At 31.9% G+C, this 21,209-nt stretch overlaps 2 protein-coding genes across 2 annotated transcripts; both read right to left on the minus strand.

Moving 5' to 3' along the window:
- Window positions 1-12,893: 12,893 nt before the first annotated feature.
- PCOAH_00019010 (Uncharacterized protein) lies at window positions 12,894-14,098 on the minus strand (the record flags this gene model as incomplete). Its single annotated transcript, XM_020058710.1, has 2 exons — window positions 12,894-13,544; window positions 13,895-14,098. 2 exons carry the CDS (start codon window positions 14,096-14,098, stop codon window positions 12,894-12,896), a joined length of 855 nt encoding a protein of 284 aa, XP_019914206.1.
- A 2,420-nt stretch (window positions 14,099-16,518) lies between these two features.
- Window positions 16,519-19,978, minus strand: PCOAH_00019020 (Tryptophan-rich antigen; the record flags this gene model as incomplete). The annotated part of the gene is made up of 6 exons (XM_020058711.1): window positions 16,519-17,325; window positions 17,443-17,555; window positions 18,339-18,381; window positions 18,705-18,750; window positions 19,029-19,765; window positions 19,892-19,978. 6 exons carry the CDS (start codon window positions 19,976-19,978, stop codon window positions 16,519-16,521), a joined length of 1,833 nt encoding a protein of 610 aa, XP_019914271.1.
- Between the last annotated feature and the right edge of the window lie 1,231 nt (window positions 19,979-21,209).

The raw sequence follows: 21,209 nt of genomic DNA on the forward strand, positions 1-21,209 counted from the left end.
CTATTACAGTATTTTTGGTTCTTAAGAATGTTCCCGTATATTCACTGGGAAAAGCGTATATGCATGTGTTATAGTTTGCACTTCTTTAACGGAATTGTATATAATGAAATATGTTAAAGGAACATTTAAAAAAAGGGGGGCGTGAAATAAAACAAAAAATAGGATGCGAAATGGTGAAAAAATTTCGACAACAGGCATAGTCATGAGGGTGTTGTTCTAATTCCCATTAAATTTTGACCAACATGAAAAAAATTGAATTTAGTGTAATAAAACATAACGCGGCATCCTTATATTGGTGAATTTGTGTTAACCGTTTTTTACTTGAATCCAAACAAAGCCAATAGAGTTAATATGCCGCTCCTGCTGCTAGAAAAATGAAGAAAATAAAAAATAAAATGAACTAATGGAAAAATTCAAGATGCATTTATAATGATAAACATGAAAAGTTAATTGTGGTACCCCCGCAAACATCAATTCTTACAATATAATGCGTTTATGTTTACATTCAGAATAGGGAAAATTCTATTGTTTTATTTAACTACTTTGAAATTATAAAATGGAAAAGTTAATTAATAGGTATATTACAGTGTGTAACAATAAGTGCGCAAAATTCTGGAGGAAAAAAAAAAGAAAAGAAAAGTAAAACTATTTATGAAGATAAAAATTAATAATATATTTTTTCATTTATTATCGCGAAAAATGGACTCCGTAAAAGTGAGTTATAAAAATTTCCTGTAATGAATAATTCTACTTTGATTGATGTTCTGTAAGGATATTGGGAAGAAGTTCTAGAACTCTTTGTAAAAGGAACGCATGGCTATTAATTTTCGCTCACGTGAAGGATTATACCTAGTTGTAAAAGCTTAATAAACTAACTTACAAAAGGGGAAAAATAAATGTAAACATAAAGTTAGCCATGCATATATATATATATATAAATACACACACAAATGGGTAGAAGTGTGTACATAGGGAGCTTAGTGATTAAAAGCTATCCCGCTAATTTTCCTTGCAATTGGGGAGCACACATAAATTGCGTAAAAGTTGATTAGCCATATTTTTTTAGTCTAAGTTTAGGGATATGATTCACCTTGTTCTAATTAGAATATGAAGTTGCGGGAGTGACTTTTAATTTCCTTAAATGATGTTGGTTATTATTATTATTTTCCTGTGTAAATGTTTTGTAAATATTTATTCACGAAATAACTATCGAAATAAAATTCGCCCCTAGTTTAGGGTTTTGAAGAATTTATTTTTCGAACACCTGCACAGGAAAAATCCTGTAAATTTCGAGCGATCTGTGTTTAACCCCAGTGTTTATGTTTATTGTGCCTTCAGGTAACAATGTGTTCAGCTAATTGTTGAGCTGATGTTTTGCTTTCACATCTTCCGGTGCAATGCTCGCATTTGTGCATATTTTGCATAGCACACATCTATAATTTCCCTTCCCCGCCCACCAAAAGAACAAAAAAGGTGGAACTCTTTTTTTAGGAAGCACAGTAGAGTCAAGTGCACAAAAAAAAATAAATAAATCTCATTTTATCAAAACATTTATGGTACACTTATAATTTACAGTTAAGGTGTGCTGTTACGTAACAATTTTGAATTTCCCGGGTGTAATGTAGAGGATTTTTTTTTCTGTGTTTCCCATTTAAGCACACGCTTATGGTTTGCCACCCTCTTCCCTTTCAAGTACCTTTTATGATAAAAAAAGTATAAATGAGGAAAAATATGTAGAGATGAAATTGCAAACGAACATGCAAGAGCGTGAGCAATGTTTCATATAAAGGTTTAAATAATGAGCAGTTGAACTTATTTGTAGAAAGCCTTATGTATTGCTTTAAGTTAGTAAAAAAGGGAAAGAAAATTAGATTCAGTGTTTCTTTTTAAAATATGAAGAAACTAATTTATTGGACAACCTTTTTTGGTCTATGGCTTGCATCTCTTGGTAAGAGCAATATGGATATCCATGTGCGCATCTATATGTATATGTAACGATATGTAACGTGGCGCGCATTCGTCTCCCTCCCTGTTACGCTCCATTTTGTAGAAAATCATTTCCACTTTGGCGAACTATTTTCCAATTTTCCGTTAACATGTAGATTTAAATCGAGGGGAAAACACTTTGCATGATATAAAGAAACATTTTGAAGATTCGAAATTTTTATCGTTCGATCCGAATTTGAAGAGAAACAGAAAGTTCAAGCATAATGACTTGAAGAAGAAAAGTTTTAAAAGTCTGGAAACTGGCAATGCGCAGGAGTTTGATAGGGAAATTACCAAAGCAAATAGGAAGGATTCAACAGGAATAATCGAATCTGAAAATGCTTCATTTGTAAGCTTAGGAAGTGCTAGTCTGAAAAATGAACCCTCTGACGATAATAGGGGTGAACTGAGCGTAAGCTTCGAAAAAAGTTCATACGATTGGGAGCCAAGTGAATTGTCTGATATGGAGATCGAGGAATTGATAAAGAAGTATGGACTGGTTTTAGAGGATAATGTCAATGAAGTGGTTTTAGACGATTATGTCGATAAACAGGAAGAATCTAATCCATATTTTTTGATGGAGGTTGATTATGTCAATCTGCAGTCTTTAAAAGAAATTAGACACCTCATTCCAGAGGGGAAAGAATACCACACGTTCTACAATGAGGAGATGGATAAAAAAGTCACAGAGTACACAAATAAATTAAACGAACTCATGAAAAACTTCATTGAAGCGAACAATGAAATGATAAAAAGGGATGCTATCGTAAAAATTCGTAATAAGGGTTTTGAAGAAATGAAGGAAGAGGTTGGAAATGCAAAAGAATTAGAACGAGCAAAGAAGAAATACGAGGAGTACGTGAATGTGTATAATAAGGACATAAAACCTATTGTACATGAAATTAGAAATAAGGCATATGAGCATTTGAAAAAATCCAGCTGTACGCACCAGTGCAATGCTTACCTTCTGAATTATGCGCGTCTTCTTAATAAATATATACATAGCATTAAAGACACTACTGACGAGTCCGTTGTTACTGTCGATAAAAGTATTAACGATTATGATTCTCTGGACACATTATTAGCATATGCAAAAAGGGAAAATATAGACATAAAGGAGAATGTCTACCTTTTGAAGTTATTAGGCAAAGAAGTAGAAGACCTTAACTATATGTATGTCAATAACAGATCGCTAATTGATGACGCGAATGGAGCTTTACTCCGCATGAAGGAAAGTGGTATATTATTTCATACGAAGGAGGATAAAATAGTAAACAGTACAAAAGAACTAATCGATAATTATTGTATGTTTCATAATATAATGATTTTGAATGTTCCAATTAAAAAACTATACGAAGAAAAAATAAAAAAGTCTAACGAGTTATTTTCTAAAATTATAGAGAAGTTAAAAGATGAAGGTCATAAATTAATCAATTCCGTATTTTCCGAAGAGGGAAGTAATGAAATTTTTAAATCGTCAGAAAAAATTGTCCAACTTGCAAAAAAAGTAATTGAGGAAAATAAAGAAAAACTAGAATTTTTTAAAAGGTATCCAGAAATAAAAACGAAACGTTCTCTTGAAGAATTGCAAGATGAGCTTAGTCAACAAGAAGAAAAGGAGGAAAGAATATTAAACACAGGTGAGTTAATCGATGGCATATATAATAAAATGTTTCATCTGTACAAAATTAATCATTTAAATAAATTAAACGAACAAGCTCAGTACACGGATAGCATAATAAAGGGAAACTTACTGTTGGAAGAAATCTCTCAAATTAATAACAGGAGGAACTTGGTAAAGGAAAGTATTGAAACTTTGAAAAATTTGCATCAGGATCTGCTAAACTTGAAAGAGAGCTTGGTTGAAATGAAAATAAATGTGGACAATCCTTCTAAGGTGGAAGAATTGAAGGAAAAGGAAAAGAAGCTTCCAAAATACAAAGAAGAAATTAAAGAAAAAATTAAAGACATGATAAAGAAAATGCACAAATTAAAGGAAATCATCGTTTTAAAAGATAAAGCAAGTCAAGATGTTATCTCGATTAACGAATTACTGAACGGAGAGTTGAATGTTAATCTGAGTGAATTCATAAGTAAAAAGGACAAGGTCAATGATAATATTAATTCGATATTTAAAACATTGTACAGCGAAGATGTATATGATCTTATCGAAAGGGTTGGAACGTTGGTTGGTGGAAAGAGAAAAATTGTGGACGAAACGTTTTCTGTTAAAGAAATTGACAAAGTGGAACAATATCTCCGTGAAGTAAATGTGGTTCATGCCAAATTAGACACCGTGACTCACGAAAAATTGACACATGCCTATGATCAGTTAGGAGCAGAAGTGAACAATACCGAAAATCTTAAAAATAATCTTGTTAAGAATATGAGCGAAGGTATATACAAAGAAATGACAGAATCTTTGAAAACATTTAAAACTAAGTATGATGAGTTAGTGCAAAATATAAAGGAATACGAAAGGGAGGAAAAAAAATTAGAACAGTGTATAGAGAAAACTTTGAAAAAGGAGGATGAACGCTTCAACACGTTACAAGTGGATGGAGAAGCTCTGAATGACACATACAATTGTGCAGAATTCGACAAAATGAGGGATAGTTTTCCCCAGAAGAAACACGAATTTTCACAAAAAATGGACCACGCTAAGGGTGTGGTAATTCATATCGAGAAACTTCTAAAATTTTACAACGATTTGGAGAAGCATTTTTATTTACTGGATGATAGTAATTATGTGCAGAAAGTAGAAGCATTAAGACGAAATATTCAGCGCGAAATAATGAATAAAAAATTAAGTATTCAAGAGGACAGCTTCAAAAGGAAGACTGAATCTATACATAAGGCCATCGAAATAATCGAATGTTTAAACAAAACCATACGTTTTCATAACCAATTAAACAGGAGCATAAAAGAATGTGAATACATTAATGAATCGATTGAAAATTTAAAAGGCAAAACAGTCGCGTTAAAGGGTGAATTGCAGAAAGAAATTGATGAGATTGGAGCAGATCATCTGATAAGTGAAGCTGTAAAATCTACACTACTGGATAAGTTGAAAGCAGAACTAGGAAGTGTAAACAGCAAATTAGATGAAGCTCACATTGATGCATTGTTCACAAAATCAACAGATTTGAAGAAATTCTACGGAGATTCAAAAAGCCATTTACACGGAAAGAGGCAAAAATGCCCTGCGCACGAATCCTTAGAAAAAGTAAATGACTGGGAAGAAGTTAAAATGGGAGTCCACGAATTAAATGCTCATTATAGTGTATTTAACGACAATAAGGCTAAACTAATTATAACTAATTCGCTCATATACATAGAATCAATGTACAACCTTATAAAAGAGTTGGTACAAAAAACAAGGGAGGAGAAGGACAAAATGGAGCAATCTTTAGAAGAGGTAGAAAAAAACGTGGAAGCAATCGACCTGAACCAGGATTATAAAAACGCTAAAATTATGGACAAGGAAAATGAAATAAAAAATATAAAAGAAGACATTATTCCCCAAATTAAGAAACGAATTGATGAGTGTAGCAGCGAACTCGCTAAAATCGAGGAACAATCGGATAATTTAAACAACAGTGACACGAACCGGAGAAGTGACATTACTCACTTGCTTGATGTGATAAGACAAATGAAGGGCGCTTATGAGGAATTAAAAAAGATACCTACTCAGTTGCACAAAGAGAGGGACGAAATAAAGAACACTGAAGAAAATGTAAAAAGGGTTCAATTGGCATACGAGAGAAAATTAATTGAGCAATTTTTAAAAAGTATTACTGAGAAGAGGAATGAAGCGGAAGAGCGAACAGAACAAATTAGCGAACTTGTTAAACAAATTGAGGGGATAAGAAAAGAAACAGGAGATACTATAAACAAAGAATTAACCGCTTCCACCTGCGAAAAACATCTTCGCGATGCTAAAACCAAGGGTGAGGAGATAAAGCACATGGAAGAGTTATCCACCAAACTGAGCAAAGAAGCTACCAATGTTGATGTTATAAGTGAAGTCATAAAAATTAAAGAACAGGTTTACGCACATTTGGAAAAAGTCACGAGAAATTGCAACAATGTAAGCGAGACACTGAACCAAATTAATGGAATGAAAGAACTAATTCTGTCAAAGAATTATAACAATGTTATTAACCTTATCTTAAGGAATGTAAATGATGCTAATAAATATGGAGAATTGGTAAAAATGGAATTGCTAAAATGTGAAGATGCCAGTGAAAATGTGAAAATACGATTTGAGGAAGCAAAGAAGTTAAAAGAAAAAATCAAGACAGATATAGATGATGAGGAGGGAAATAATATCATCAAAGAAATTGAAGAAATAAAAAAAGTAATTTTGAATGAAATAAAAGATGCAAGAACATTTTTAACAAATGCAGAAAAAGGAAAAGAAAATTGTGTTCTACATTTGGAGAACGTAAAGGTGGGGAAAGCAATATTTGATAACTTAAAAGTGCATGATGATGGTGAACACAAAAGAATATCACATAGTGAGATAAATATGATGGAAGAAAATATGACAAAAGTGAAACAGCACGCGGATGAAGCTGACAAGGGCGTGGAACAAACGAAAATATTTTATAACTCTATTTTGAAGCATGAAGAATTAATCAATGATCTGATAAACGAATCGATATCTAGAAATGTCAAATTAAAATGCGAGAAATTGAGGAAAGAAGTAGACGGAATAGTGGACGAAATGGAACGCATAAATATTAAGACCAAGGAAGAGTCTATCAAACAAGAAGAAAAGGTAAAACAAATGAAGGAACAATCTATTGTTGAGAGTGATCAACCTGAAGAACTTAATGAACAGTCTATGAACGCATTGTTACAAATAAAAAATTACAGACAGATATTGGAAAACGTTATGTTAAATATAAAAAGTGTGAGAGACAACATGGAACAGTTCTTAGGGAACGCTGGTAGTTCCGTGAAATCAATGCTAAGCATTTCTCAACTGCAAAGTGAAAATTCGCTCAATAATTTGACAGCGGCGGAGGAAAACTATAAAGAAGTTTTGAGAAATGTTCAGAATGAAAAGCAACGTATGATAAGTGAGGAAAAAAGATTATCTGAAATGTATAGGGATATCATTTCTGTAGGAGAAGAATTGGAAGAACAGAAAAAAAGATACGAAGTGGGATTATTGAAAGGGATAAAAGAGAATGCCGACAAAAGATTGACTGCATTGGAATTAAGCAAAAAAGAAATTAACTCTTTGATAGATCCATCCAAATCCATATTTTTTAAATTCAAATTGGACAAATTAGACGGAGGAGATATAATGAATTATTTAAATGGCTATGCTGATCGAATGTACCATATTTTTGACGAATTCGTAAAATCGCATAAATTGATAGAAGGCTACTTATCTCAGAATTCGGATTCTTCTGTAACATTTAGTGAAGTCAAAATAGTGAGAGAGAAAGCGCAAAAGGAAGAAAAAATCATTGAAGAAAAGGAAGAAGAATTAAAAGAACTACTGAGAGCCATGAAAGAAAAGGAATCTTTAAGGTTGTTAAACGGAATGATGCAGATGCTGAGCGGTGCAAAAGAAAGCGTTACAGAAGATCATGCAAGAGTCAGAAAATATGTAGAGGATATTAAAAAAGACATTAGCGATTTAAAGGTACTGAACGATGTAAATGACGGTGCCAATATTCTTAATAAGGCAATGAATAGCATTAACGAAATTAAGGACGCAAAGTTTATGTACCATAGGAAGGAAGGGGAAAGTATATACGAAAACATGATAGAAGTGGGGAACTATTTTTTAAATGGCAATGTTAATATGGAGCTTAAGGAAAAGCTAAACGAAACAGCACCTTCAGAGGCAGAACCCGCTATAGTGTCAAACATTCTTGGCAAAATAAAGGACGCAAAAGGAATTACAGAAAAAATAGAAGAAGAGTCAAAAGGTATACATGATAAACAAGTAGAAGGGGAAAGGCTTTTCGCAGAAGCGGAACACATTTATAGGTTGGCAAAGCTGAAAAATGAATTTAGCAGTAGAAAGAATGAAGCAAAACTTAAGGTAATATTCGTGTTAACCGAAATAGAGGATGTATTACATAAATTAAAAAGTGCGAACAAAATAAAATGCCATTATGATAATTATGATAAGATAATAGAAAATAATGAAGAACATGAGAGTTTTAAACAAATTTCTTCTACCTACAAGTTCAAGAAGGCTCAATTAGCGAAAGAAGCAGATATAAATGGAATGATAACTGATGCAAATAAGTACAAAGACAAGTTAGACAGTTTAGATAAAAACGGGGAGCCTTTTAATGAAGGAAGCGCTGACATTTCTGCTGCACAGGAGTTCAAAGCTGACGTTGAAGATATCATTAGTAAACTGAACGTTATAGATAATGTTGTTAATGGAATTAATTCCTCGCTGGATGAATTGCTAGAATTAGGAAATAAGTGTCAGCTGCAGCAAACCTCTTTAATCAACAGTTTTTTGAATTATAAAATTGAAAATTGTTTAATAAATATTAGAAAACAAAAAGATAATACAGAAAAATACTTCGAATATGTAAAAAGAAATCATCAGCATATGGTTAATTTCGTTTCTGACTTACAAAAATTTCAGGGTGGAATAATTGAGAGTGTTAACCTCGTGGATAACACACCGAATACAGATAAGTATTACCATGAATTTATGCAAATAGAGCAGGAGGCAATGAAAATGGTGGAGGCTATAAAAAAAGAAATATACCACTTAAACGATGATGTAGACGAACCCGTGGTAGAAAACCGCATAAAAAACGTGATCAACACTTACAACAAATTGAAGACGAAAAAGGTCGAAATGGATCATAGTAATAAAAATATGTATATGACTAAATTGAAGGAAGTTGAAGGAAGCCAGAATATTTTTAACCACGTAGCACAATTCATTAAAAGCGAAGCGGATAAAAAAGGGAAAGAACTGTCAGAGAGAGAAAATAACTTACGCAATATTTACAATTTTGTAAAATTGCATGAAACCGATTTCCATAAGCTTTACACCCAATACACACCGGAAAATATGGAAAAAATAAATAAAATATTTGATAATGTCAATGCGAGAATGAATGCGGTTGACCTTAATGATGATTACAGCAGTGAATATAACGGTGTGAAAAGGCATAAAAACGAAGCTATACTTTTAATGAACGCAACAAACACTTTTGCGGAGGAAGTAGAAATGCTACAGAACGAAAACGAAGGCAAAAATGACAGCAAAGAGGAGGGCCAAAGTTGGCATCACGAGGAAGACAAGAACGGAGGCAAAAACCAAGTCGTGGAAAATAACATAAACACGATGAGCCAATTAACAGAGTACGCTAAGACACTTGCGAAAAAGATAAATGATTCAAAAGGGGACTATGCAAAAATATTTCACAATACAGAAGAGAATGAAAACATGCTGAAGAGAATTGACCAGAAGAAGAAGAATATTAACAAAATACTTGAAAATTTAAACAAAATGAAGGAATATTTCTTAAAAAAATTATCTGAAGAAGAGAAATTACATCATATGAGACAAAAATTAGAAGAAGTAGACAAAATGCAGCCAACGAAATTGGAAGAAGAATTGTTGAAAAAAAACGAAAGTGGTAATATAATGGATGGTGCAAATGATTCTGCACATAAGGATGATAAAGATACAGATAACGGGAACGAGAACGTGAATGACAACAACAACCGTAATAACAATAATAACAATAATAACAACAATAATAATAATAGTAACAACGATAATGACACAAATACCCCGCATACGCTAGCTGGATATAACACTCCAAATAATAATTATAATACTAATGGACGTGGGGATGATAAGTATGAAGAAACGAAAGAAAAGACAAAATCTGAAGTATTTGTATATGCAGGGGGACTGTTTAGTGTCCTTGTCATTTTTATTGGTGTCGCCTTCTCTTTGTTAGATAAAAATATGGACACAGGGGGGGTCGGAGAAAAGAATGACGAAAATGAACAAACATTTGCGGACACCAAAATTAAGGTATTTGAAGAAGCATGTGGTTCAAAGCGTGATGTAAAGGACGAAGTTATAGATGTGTCCTTTGTCGAAATAGAAGATAATCTGTAATAAGGAGATAAATCATTACACTGCCAAATGGATCATTATACGGAAAGAAAAACTTGAAGCAGAAAATATATACACGCATCTTATATTCCTTTTCTGGATCTCTCTACGATTAGCATATCAAGGAGGAGTAGTAAAAAAACTGTTCCCACTTAGTGGGACCATGGGTTTTTCCAGATAGATGCGAAACGTGTGTAGTTACATCAAACTGGTTTGCAGAAATGTATGATAGACGCGGAAAAGAAATACTTTCTAAAATGCTCAAAAGATGAATTGAGTTGTAAATAAAACATTGACAGGGAACATTTGAAAATAATTTCATGCTTACTCCTTGTGCAGTATGGACGCAAGGGTGCACATATGAGTATTACTTCTGAGTTCGATTGGTATTATTGATTATTTTTGGATTGAATGTTGCATTTTTTTTTTTTTTTCTGATAAATAATGAAAAATCGAAAAAAAGATGCATTATGAAGTCATATTTTGCGGAAGAATTTACCCACGAGTGTAGAACTATGTGGTTGGAATTTCGGATGTAACGATATTTTATCTTTATGGATTCGCATTTTTGTTTCAAATAATGCCTACATTGGGGTCATCGTGGTTATTATTGTGGCAATTTTGCTTCCATATGTATGAAAAGAAAAAAAAAAAAAGAAAAAAAGAATGCATAATTCGAATAGCAGTCTTCTTAATGAACAGGCGCATTTTTTTTGAATACTATAATATGCACATTAATTGCGTCTTTTTTGAAAGAATTCCTTTTTATTTATTTATTATTTTTTCGTGGGCACTCTCATTTTCCTTATTTAAAATTATGAGCATCGATAATTTTTAACTATTTTAACTAAATTAACTTTTTCTGTAAAACATTTGATCACAGAAATGATTAATATTATTATTAAAAACGACTTATTTTTTTAGTGTCTCAGAAATAAAAGAAAGAAAGAAGGAGCACTGTACAAATGTTACAATGAATTAACATAGAGACAATCTTTAAAAAAACGTTTGCGCTTCGTTATGCTTTCGCAAAATACTAAACATTAAATTTAGATGAAGAAGAATATGTTTTTTCTTAATTTTATTAACACAAAATGAGCATAAATAAAGGAGTCATAAAAATCGTTTCAGATGTGTAGCAAAATTAAGGGGTATTTAAACATATTAAAAGTAAAAAAAATGCATTGTAGGGTTTGCACTGTTTTTTTTTTTTTTTTTTTACCATTTTATGTATCAGTTGATATGTTCCACACTGGCTTGTGTGCAATGTAGCACGTTGATCGGTATGTGATCGGTGTGTGATCGGTGTGTGATCGGTGTGCAGCATTATTAGCTAGATTTTCACAGTTATTACATCTTCTAATTTTTGAGAGTTTTCTCTAGAGTAGGCCCTTCGACGTTGTTACATGAAGCATCAGAGGCATCGTTATGTGGCACTTACGTTTCTTTCTCTTTCGGTTTCTCTTTTCCCGTGATGTGTACTATTCCTTTGCGCAGTGGCCCTATTTTTTACATAACTTTGCGTTTTCATTATCTTTCATTTCATATTTTTGATTAGCATTTTTTCATGATCCGTAAATTTTTGCTCATTGTGAATGCCCATTTTATGAGTTCTTTAAAATTATCTTGATATGTTATGTCTTCTTACGAATGGTTTCGTTGAGGAGTCCTTAAGAATGTGCGCGTTGAATATTCTGAACGGTTTGCGATAACTTCAATTTGATGTCCTCATTTCCGCGTCACACATTTAAGCGTGACACCCTGGGGCGTGCTGCCTTTAAGTTGAATTTACACTTACACAAATACATGAATGTAATTCCTATGGTATTACGACTGCGCGAAAAGTAGGAATATTATGCATACATGCATACACGCATGTATATATATTTATGCATATATATTTTTTTCTGTTTACGGGCGTCGGCCATGTCTGATATAAAACAAGCATGGCGTATGTATTTCATTGTAAAACGTTGCACCCCTGAGAACTCTAGTTTTGCTGCACCAAATGGGAGGCAGGGGTTCATATTATAAAAAAGGAATCACCCTGTAGGCTTGTACAAAATTTTAAATAAGAAAAAAACAAACTCTCAAAATTAAATAGCGCCTTGGCGATTAATGAATAAATATGACTATGCGGAAATTATTTAATATTTAAAAAAAAAAAATAAATAAATAAAAACGAAATAAGGTAAGGTAAGATAACTAATATACAGCAACCCTATAGGCCACCGGATTATATATTAATAAAACATTGTATATATATAAACACATAAAAACAACTAAACACACATATATAATTTTGTGTGAGAAACAAATGATTCTAGTAAAGCTGTATCTATAGGGAAAATGCTACTCTAAAGATTAAAAAAAAAAAAAAAAAAAAACATATTCTCCAGGCAGTCACTTATAAAAATAAATGTAATTTTAGGAAAATATGCAATAATGTTAGAAAAATATAATGCAACACATTGTCATTTTATTTATCATTGACAAAGGAAAGAGTAAAGAGGATGATATAAAAAACTTATTAACTAAGTGCATACCATTTTTTCCTTTTTTTTTCACTTTTCCATAAGATAGACATTTCTAGGTGTGCTACACTCGAGTGCAAATATTTAAGTTCAATTATTCGTATGAGTAACCTGTTAGGATGGAGTGCTTTTCCCATTTTTGGGGGGTTGGGTGATAATATTATTAGCTATTATTGGCTACTAGTTGCTATTATTTACTACTTTCTGTTATCTTTAGGGTTACGTAAACTGTGAAGTATAGCCTAATATTTACTCTTTGTAGGAGGATTTTGCTTAGAAAACCGGGAAAAGAAAATTTTGATGTGACTTTTTACATAAGGAACTAAGAAGTAATAGAAATTACTAGCACGAAATTCTTCCAAAAGGTTTCTATTGTACCTATATTCCATAATGAAGAATATTTTCATTCTGTTTATGAATCTTTTGATATGTCTAAGAACACGATATTTCAGTCGCAAAAGTTTGCTACTATATAAGCTTGATTTTCTCGACAAGTCCATGATTCGATGTATGCAATTCTCATCATTGAAATAAAGGGTGAAATATTCATTTGAAGGAGAATTCCTCCTTGACTTTGAAAATTTCTCCCTCATGAGCCTCTCTTGTAATATAATTTTATTCATTTCCTCCAGCAGTACTCCTTCATCAGATAAATCAACCTCACTCATTTCATCGTCTAAGTCTTTATAACTAATAATGCTTGACTTGGTCGTTTCTGTTTTTTGTCCCGAATAGTGTGATTTTCCACTCTTCTCTTTAGTTATTAATAATACTGATTTATAGTTAATAGTGGGATAATTGGTACAGCCATTTTCGTTCAACAATCTTAAGGTTTTGAAGCGTACGTTGTGCCTTGCATTGTCCAAGTTATTGCCTGGCGCAAACGAAGAACTCTGTAAGGGTTGCAAGACATGTGTGAAAATAGGAGCAGAAAAAAAGGAACGGAAAAAAAAAAAAAAAAAAATGAAAGACGTGTTTTTCTCTGTGTGCTACATGTAATAAATGCTAATTGAAATATGCACATATATATATAGGAATGATTATGTATATACACATATACATGTATATGTTATATATATATATACTTACATATATATATGTACAATTACTCACATATATACATATACATATGTACGTATATATACACTTATATATGTGTGTATACATAAATGTATATATATAGAGAAGAATGGGTGGCAGTTCGATAAGCAGAAGTTTTTCACCCTGCAATTTATAAACTTACGTGGCTGGAATGTTTCAATATGTGAAGGAAAAAAGCTAATATGATAATTTTCAAGATAAAAAGGAATGCATGAACTTTGATTTGACTTTTCCATTGTATTATACTTAATGTGGCAAATTCAACAGTACGGTTTTCATCTGATTTGTCCCATTTTGCCTTGTCTATTGCTTTAATATTTCTTTCATTATGGTTTCCATTCTTCATTATCCATTTTTTTCCATAGCTGTCACGTGTTATTTGAATATTCAACACTATTCACTTAAGATTATGGGTTTGAAGGATGTTAAAAAAAAAAAATAATAAAATGAAGAATACAACCTCTAAACAATATCCATATCGGATATTATTAAGAAAAAAAAATTGACATGAAATTATTTATCACGCTTGAACGAGAACTGGCATAAGTTAGTCGATGTTAAACTCAAATGAAACAATTATTTGATCAGTAGCATATTCCCATTTTTATTAATATATTGTTGTAAGTCCAAATGAAGCGATATAAAAGGAAGAGAATTTTGATGTAAGTAAAAGTGATAAATGGGTACACAGGGACGAGCAAATTTTACCCGGAGTGTTGTTAGGTATTTGTAAAAATATGTACACAATTTTTGAGAACGGCGGTATTTTATGTATATTTACGGAATGAATAAAGAAAAAAATTTAAGCAGTTAATCAAGCGTAATAATTATAAAAATATTTCCAACATATATCAATTAAATTGTCATATTTTCTCCTTTTCTTCCCAGAGTAAAAGTGCATATTACTCTGTTATAAATATTTCAACTGGCATCATATTTTTTGTAATTCACCGCGACAGAAAAAAAAAAACAAGGGAAGCATAAAACTAATAAAGGAGGAGGAGGATTTTTACCTCATTCTTGATATTACCATGGCGGTAAATATCCAAAAATGGAAAAAATATTCTTTCCCAAGAGATAATTGTCCCTGTATACCATATTATAATTTGTATTGCTTTACGTGTACCGTAAACATATATATGCGGAGCGGATATTTTTTAATTCAAAAAATATCTTTTTCTTATGCTCTTTGCTTAATTGTAAAACAGAAGTTGGAGAAGTAGAATGTGTACGTCATTCTATTTTGGATTTTTTTTGAATAGTTCTTTTCATAAAATTTATTTGTCAAAGAGACGGGGACGGGAGAATTTTTTTTTTTTTTCTTTTTTTTTTGCTCCACATGTAGAAAAAAGAATAATATATTCGTTGTAAAATAGAACAGGGGAGCAAGCACATTGTTGAGGGAGGTTTCCAGGAATTGTTCAACATACTATTGAATGTGGAACGTGAAAGGGGAAGGGAATATAGCCCCCCTTGGGGGGGGTATATCTTGCGACACTTATTATTTCGTGCCTTCTCTACTATTTAAAGTTAGAAATTGTTTGCAGGAAAAAGTTTTGAGGGGGGCCGGCCACATATTCAACGTTTGAATAATTTTAAAAACAAGGAACAGTTTTTAAAAGCATAGAAAGTTTTTTTTTTTTTTATTAAACCGTGAGCATGTTTTACTTTGACCGAGTGTAGTCGTACATTTGAGAACATAACAATATACGCATATATATGTGTGTGACCTCTTCTTCATTTTACGAGGGTTTGTAGTAATTACTGTGTGTGTAGGGAAAAAATATGGTGCCAACTTATATCATTATTCAAGTAAAGGGGAATTGTATTTCACCGTGAGGGAAGTTTTAGTCTTTTATTTATTGGAACCTTTTGAAATTTTTTACATGGAAAATCATGTAAGATGGAAATGACAAATTAGTAAGAATTTTTCTTTAGAATAATATGAATGAACAGAATAAGGCATTCGAGTTTTGGCCAGGTTGAAATGCTCTACTACTATCAAAGTAGATATGTTTAGGACCAATAAAAACAAATGTGCGCAATGCAATGTAAAAAAAAAAAAAGGGGGGATAATACTGCAACTTTAAATTTGCATAACATCAGGATGACAAATACAAATAAATACTTAAGGACTAATGTGTAAAAATATTTTGTGAAAAAATTTTACACCAAGATGTTCTCTTGGCATGAATTTATCATATATATAGATAAAAAGGGACTGAATTTTAAAGAACTAGTAAAAAAACACCATTTTGGAGTAATAAGAAAAAAGGGGGCATATGTCGACAAATTTGTGGCTAAGAAGTGGACTGTACTTGTGTTTAAACTGCAGGAAGAAGGAAGGTTGTTAGGGTGGATTATGCCAGATTGCACACTGAACTGTGCTTGAATAATATCTAGATCGGCTCGTTGTCCTATTAATAATTACTATTTATATGCTCCTAAGTTGCCACATTAAATTCAAATTTGTGTTTTCTTTTTTTTTTTTTAAATAAGTGGTTAGAATTGGCTGTTTTAAGGTGTACACATGTGCATAAATATATGCAGGACCCCAATAGCAGGGGAAAGGGCAAAATCAATGCGGGGAAACCTTCCCTTCCCTTTTGCTTCCCTTACAAATGTGATAATTTGTTCATTCTTTCAAACTCAAGTTTAACCATCGCGTTGCCAAATAAAATATACCAAAAAAAAAGAAGGGAGAAAAAATTACAAACATGTGTCAACTATTTCGTGTTATTCGAAATATGTTAACTGACAATTTGCTCACTCATTTTTGAGAGGAACTAATTCTTTTATTTCATCTATTAAAGCAGTCCACTGCTGTTCCCTTATCCATTTGTACACATAAGAATCCACCCAATCGTAAAACAACGTCCGTTTCGTATTTTTCCACTGCTTCCATTTCGCCCAGTCCGAGTTTATATAAATGTTATCTTTAAACTCTGCCCATTCATGCCAATTGTTAAGTTCGTGCTGCGTTGTTTCTTTCCACTTGAGCCACTTCTCGTGATCTTTTGAATTTATCATTTTGGATGAATTTTTTGATTGCTTGAATTTCTTTTCCCATTTCGTCCAGTATTCATTTTCTTCACGCTTCCATTTACTGTTGAACCATTCTTGAATTTTTTCATTTTTCCATTCGGTCCATTCTTTTGAAACCCATCGATATAAATAGGACTCTTTTGAAGCAATCCATTTTACCAAATCTTTTTGTATAAATGCTCTTCCTTCTGTTTTAATCCATGTTTTCCAAGTCACTTCATTCCAATATAAAGATTCTTTTAAAACTTCCAATTTATATTCGTCATCTAAATTTTTCCCGAAATTTGTTGTCCATTTTTTTTTGATTTCTTCGAACCATGGTCCCCATTCTTCTTCATTCATTTTGAGCAGTTCATCCTTTTCTTCTTCTAAATTTTCATCGAATTCTTCCCATTCTTCTTCGAGTTTATCTTCCCACTTATTCCATTCATTTTGTCTCCATTGGTCTGATCTTGTTTCTGGTTGTTGTGCACTTTCTAATGCATTGGATAGGTAACTTATAGATTGGTCCAGAACCGCCCTAAAAGCCTACGTCGAAAATAGGTTTAAAGGAAAAAAATAAAATATGAAAGGGGGTTGTATATGAAGCAGAGATCAAGCTATTTAGAAGTGTCCACCCTATGCATATGTTCTTTTTCATCTCACTGCTGAGGCTTCATTTGAACAGAAAAATAGAGAAAGTAAAAATAAGGCAAGGATTAGTCTTGGAACGGCGGAGAAAGGTTTGAAGTATGACAACATAATGTGCTTCGTATTTTCTTTATGAAGGAGTTTTGAAAAGAAAAAAAAAAATGTTACATGTATAGGATGTATAACATTAAGTTCTTTTTTCACTTTTATACTTTAGTAAAAACGAAATAGGCCAAAAAAGGAGAGGTTATAAAAGTAACCATCATATGAGTATAAAATAGAATCTTATGTACTTTTTTGCAATTAGATTCTATATCTATATAAAAGTCGTGAACCATTTTCGTAACTTGGAATTTTTTTGTTAAGAACAGTAATTATGTAACTGCCTTTGCTAGGAGGAAGCTCACGTAAAATATTCATTACAAAAAATCACGATTCCATTATTTATTAAAAAAATGTTCTAAAATGCAAATTTATAACTAAAATAATATTCGAAAAAAAAAAAAAAAATTAAACATGCTTAACATTTATGACAACGGTGTTCAAAAAAAATAATACTGTACAGTGATTTAATCTAAATAAATTTTTTTAAAAAAGTTAGTCCGCTTACGCAAATTTTTTTTTTTTTTACGACTATTTAGCAATTTTGTTATATTTTAAACTGACACGTTGCTTTTATTTATATACGACGTTTTTATTCTACGTGGAGCCTTTTTCTAATCTTTATAATGTTTATATAAATTATATAGCCACTTGGTTTTAATTCATTGAACCGAAAAAAGTAAAATAAAACAAAATAAAGGAAAACGATGTCGTCATAATAAATCCTCCAATCAGTAATAAGCATTTTCAAATTAAATGAACAAAAGATTTCTTATGAAAATTGCGTTTGCTGACTTATGGCAACAAACGTGGTACACTTACACCATCATTCAAGTAGCCACTTAAATACAACTGAAAAAGAATGATACCAAAACGTTCGGATTGCACATATAAATAATTGCATAAGTAATAAGCTTTAATTTTTGGATGTGTACACATGGTGGAGTGCAATTTTTAAGTGCACATGGTACAGCATATAATTAACAACAAATTTAGATAAAACCTAATTAAAATCATGGACACATTTAAAAAAATAAAAAAAGGTCAAATGGTGAGCATAATTCGCGGGGAAGAAAAAAAAATATTTAAAATGCGAATACAGGCAATAAATGAAAATTTTAATAGATTATTTGGAATTCAGCTGAAAAATATATATCGTTCATTTTAAGATTGACCTTTAAATTCCTTGGGGGGGGGTTACGGAAATTGCTAATGCTCTTGCTATCAAAAAATTTCCATATTTTGTTTAAGGTGTGTTAGTTGCTCTATCAGGATTAATGTAATGGGTTCAAATGGTGCTGCCGCACAAATTGAAATATTTTCTTTTTCTGTAGCATTATCCTTTATTTTCATTCATTCTTACGAAATTTAAAGCACATTTTTGGGGGGGAACATATTACGATTTTTCCATTGAAAATAATGCAAACGTTGTATTTTTAACTGGTGGGCATTTTTTTTTTTTTTTCTCTTTCTAATTTGAATTTTAAAGTTGGTCATACAATATATCCTGTTTTTTTAAATTTAGCAAGTGGCTAAGAAAGGAGTCCATCCACTTCTGAAAGAAATTGTTCTTGTAGTATTCCCAATTTTTCCACTTATTGCGTTCTTCGCTTACTAAGAAATCTTCCTTTTTCTTAATCCAGTTGAGCAAGGAGTCCTGTTCATTAATGATTTGTGCATTCGAATTGAACCAGGGTTTTTTCTCAGACATAGCTAAAATTTTAGTGTATGGCATACGCTCCCAATTTTCTAAAATTCTACCTTCATGGTGTAACCAGTTACGTTTAAGCCACTGTTTAATTTTTTTGTTTTTCCATTTAAACCATTCTTTCATAATTAATTTATAGTAAAGTGTTTGATTTGAAGTGGTCCAGTTATCCCATTGGTCTTCTATAATACGTTTGCCATCATTGTTAATCCGTTCTTGCCACTCAGAGAAGGTCCACATTAAGGAATTTCTTAAAATGCCATAACTAAGCATTTCATTCATATTTTCATTAAAATGGAGCCATATGTCTTCTATGGACTTGATAAATTTTATCATTTCCTTTTCTTTTTTTCCAAACCACTTGTTTTTTTCGCTTTCGAGGTAGTTGTTGAATTCATTCCAGTCCATTTGCATTTCGTCCATCCATTCGCGCCATTCGTCCTTGACCCATTCTTCCACTTTTTCTGTCCCTTCCGATGTGTCGTTTAATGTAACATGTGTGAGTCCTTCAATTTCTTTTGCTGATCCCTGGGAAGACGAATAAAATTAAGGGGAAAAGTATTTATATATGTTTTGTTTGGGTTGATATAATTTTCTTAAAAACAGCAGAACGCGACTCATTATGTGTACGTTGGTGCTATGTATTCGCCTTACATCGAGGAAATCCTTTAAATTGCCGACCGCCAGGGATAAATCTAATAGAACGCTAAATATATACAGAATAATGAAAGCAACTTTCATTTTTGGTGGCGTTAATTTTCACTTACTACTTACTATTATTGCTATATTTTTGCGAAAATAACCCTTCTAGATGTAGCGAAATGTGGGTGTTTTAATCACGGTTTATGGTTTGTGTATACTTTAAAAAAGAAAAAAAAGAGTCTTTTTCTGAGTTAAAGGGGTTTGGTGTAAGCGGTTGTACAGGGTGGTGAATAACAAGGTGTACATAAATTTACACAGGATGCAGGTTTTTATTTCATTTTGCAAAATAAAAAATATAACTTTCGTGTTTAAGTGAGCGTTAAATGGGTATCATAAAATGGCTGCAAAGTAGTTACAGTGTAGTTACAAAATTGCCATCAAATTTTTTTCTGCCGTCGTGGTAATTATGGCTATAGTATAAGTCAACTTAAAAGTTGATCAATTAAGAAAGAGGTAAACAAGTAAAAGACTGTTTTTTTTTCTCTTTTTAACGCATTCTTTTACGGAGGAATGAACTCAGAACGTTCTTCGCAAAAACCAATTCTATGTTGCCTTTCACGTATGGGTATAAAAATTTTTACAACATTTAAAGCAAATATATATGTAACTTAGGAGGTTCACTACAGTGGAGGCCGCTTACCTTTTTCAAGCATTTTTTATTGATCTATTTGTGATTAATACAAATATGCAATTAAATACCATTTTCATCATACGAAACCTTTTTTTTCGGAGTAAGGTTGCAGCCATTTTCTGTGTTAATGGCTAGAGGCGGGGGTTGCACACTATAGTAAATAATAAGCTCTTCAATTGGATTGCCTGCGTACGCCCAAATAATTAAGTTTAATTTAAAGAAGAACATATATAAAAGATTTCAGAATTGATATACCTACCATAATTTGGTCGCAGCAGTTGTTAAAAAGGTAAGAAAGTGTTGTATGTAAAGAGTTGTAACCCGTTGACAGAGGCACAAAATTTTTACATTTAAAATGTTTATGTATATAAGTATATATATATACATATGTATATATTTTTTCCATTTTGGATTCTCTGTTTTTCTCTATTTTTTTAATATCGTAGAAGGTTCTTATGTGCTAACAGATGAAAAAAATTTTACCGTTTGGAAAGAGTTTTCTTTATCATCAGTTTGTTCTATACGAAATTGCGCAACGCATGTTTCATCAGCCATGCGCCCCCTTTTTTTCCTCATTTATTAAGACTTTCATATGTGCACTTATGTTTTTCTCTTGTTTAAGTTAACAATTATTTACTT

Source organism: Plasmodium coatneyi, chromosome 7 (assembly GCF_001680005.1).
Source record: "Plasmodium coatneyi strain Hackeri chromosome 7, complete sequence".
NCBI classification, from domain to species: domain Eukaryota; phylum Apicomplexa; class Aconoidasida; order Haemosporida; family Plasmodiidae; genus Plasmodium; species Plasmodium coatneyi.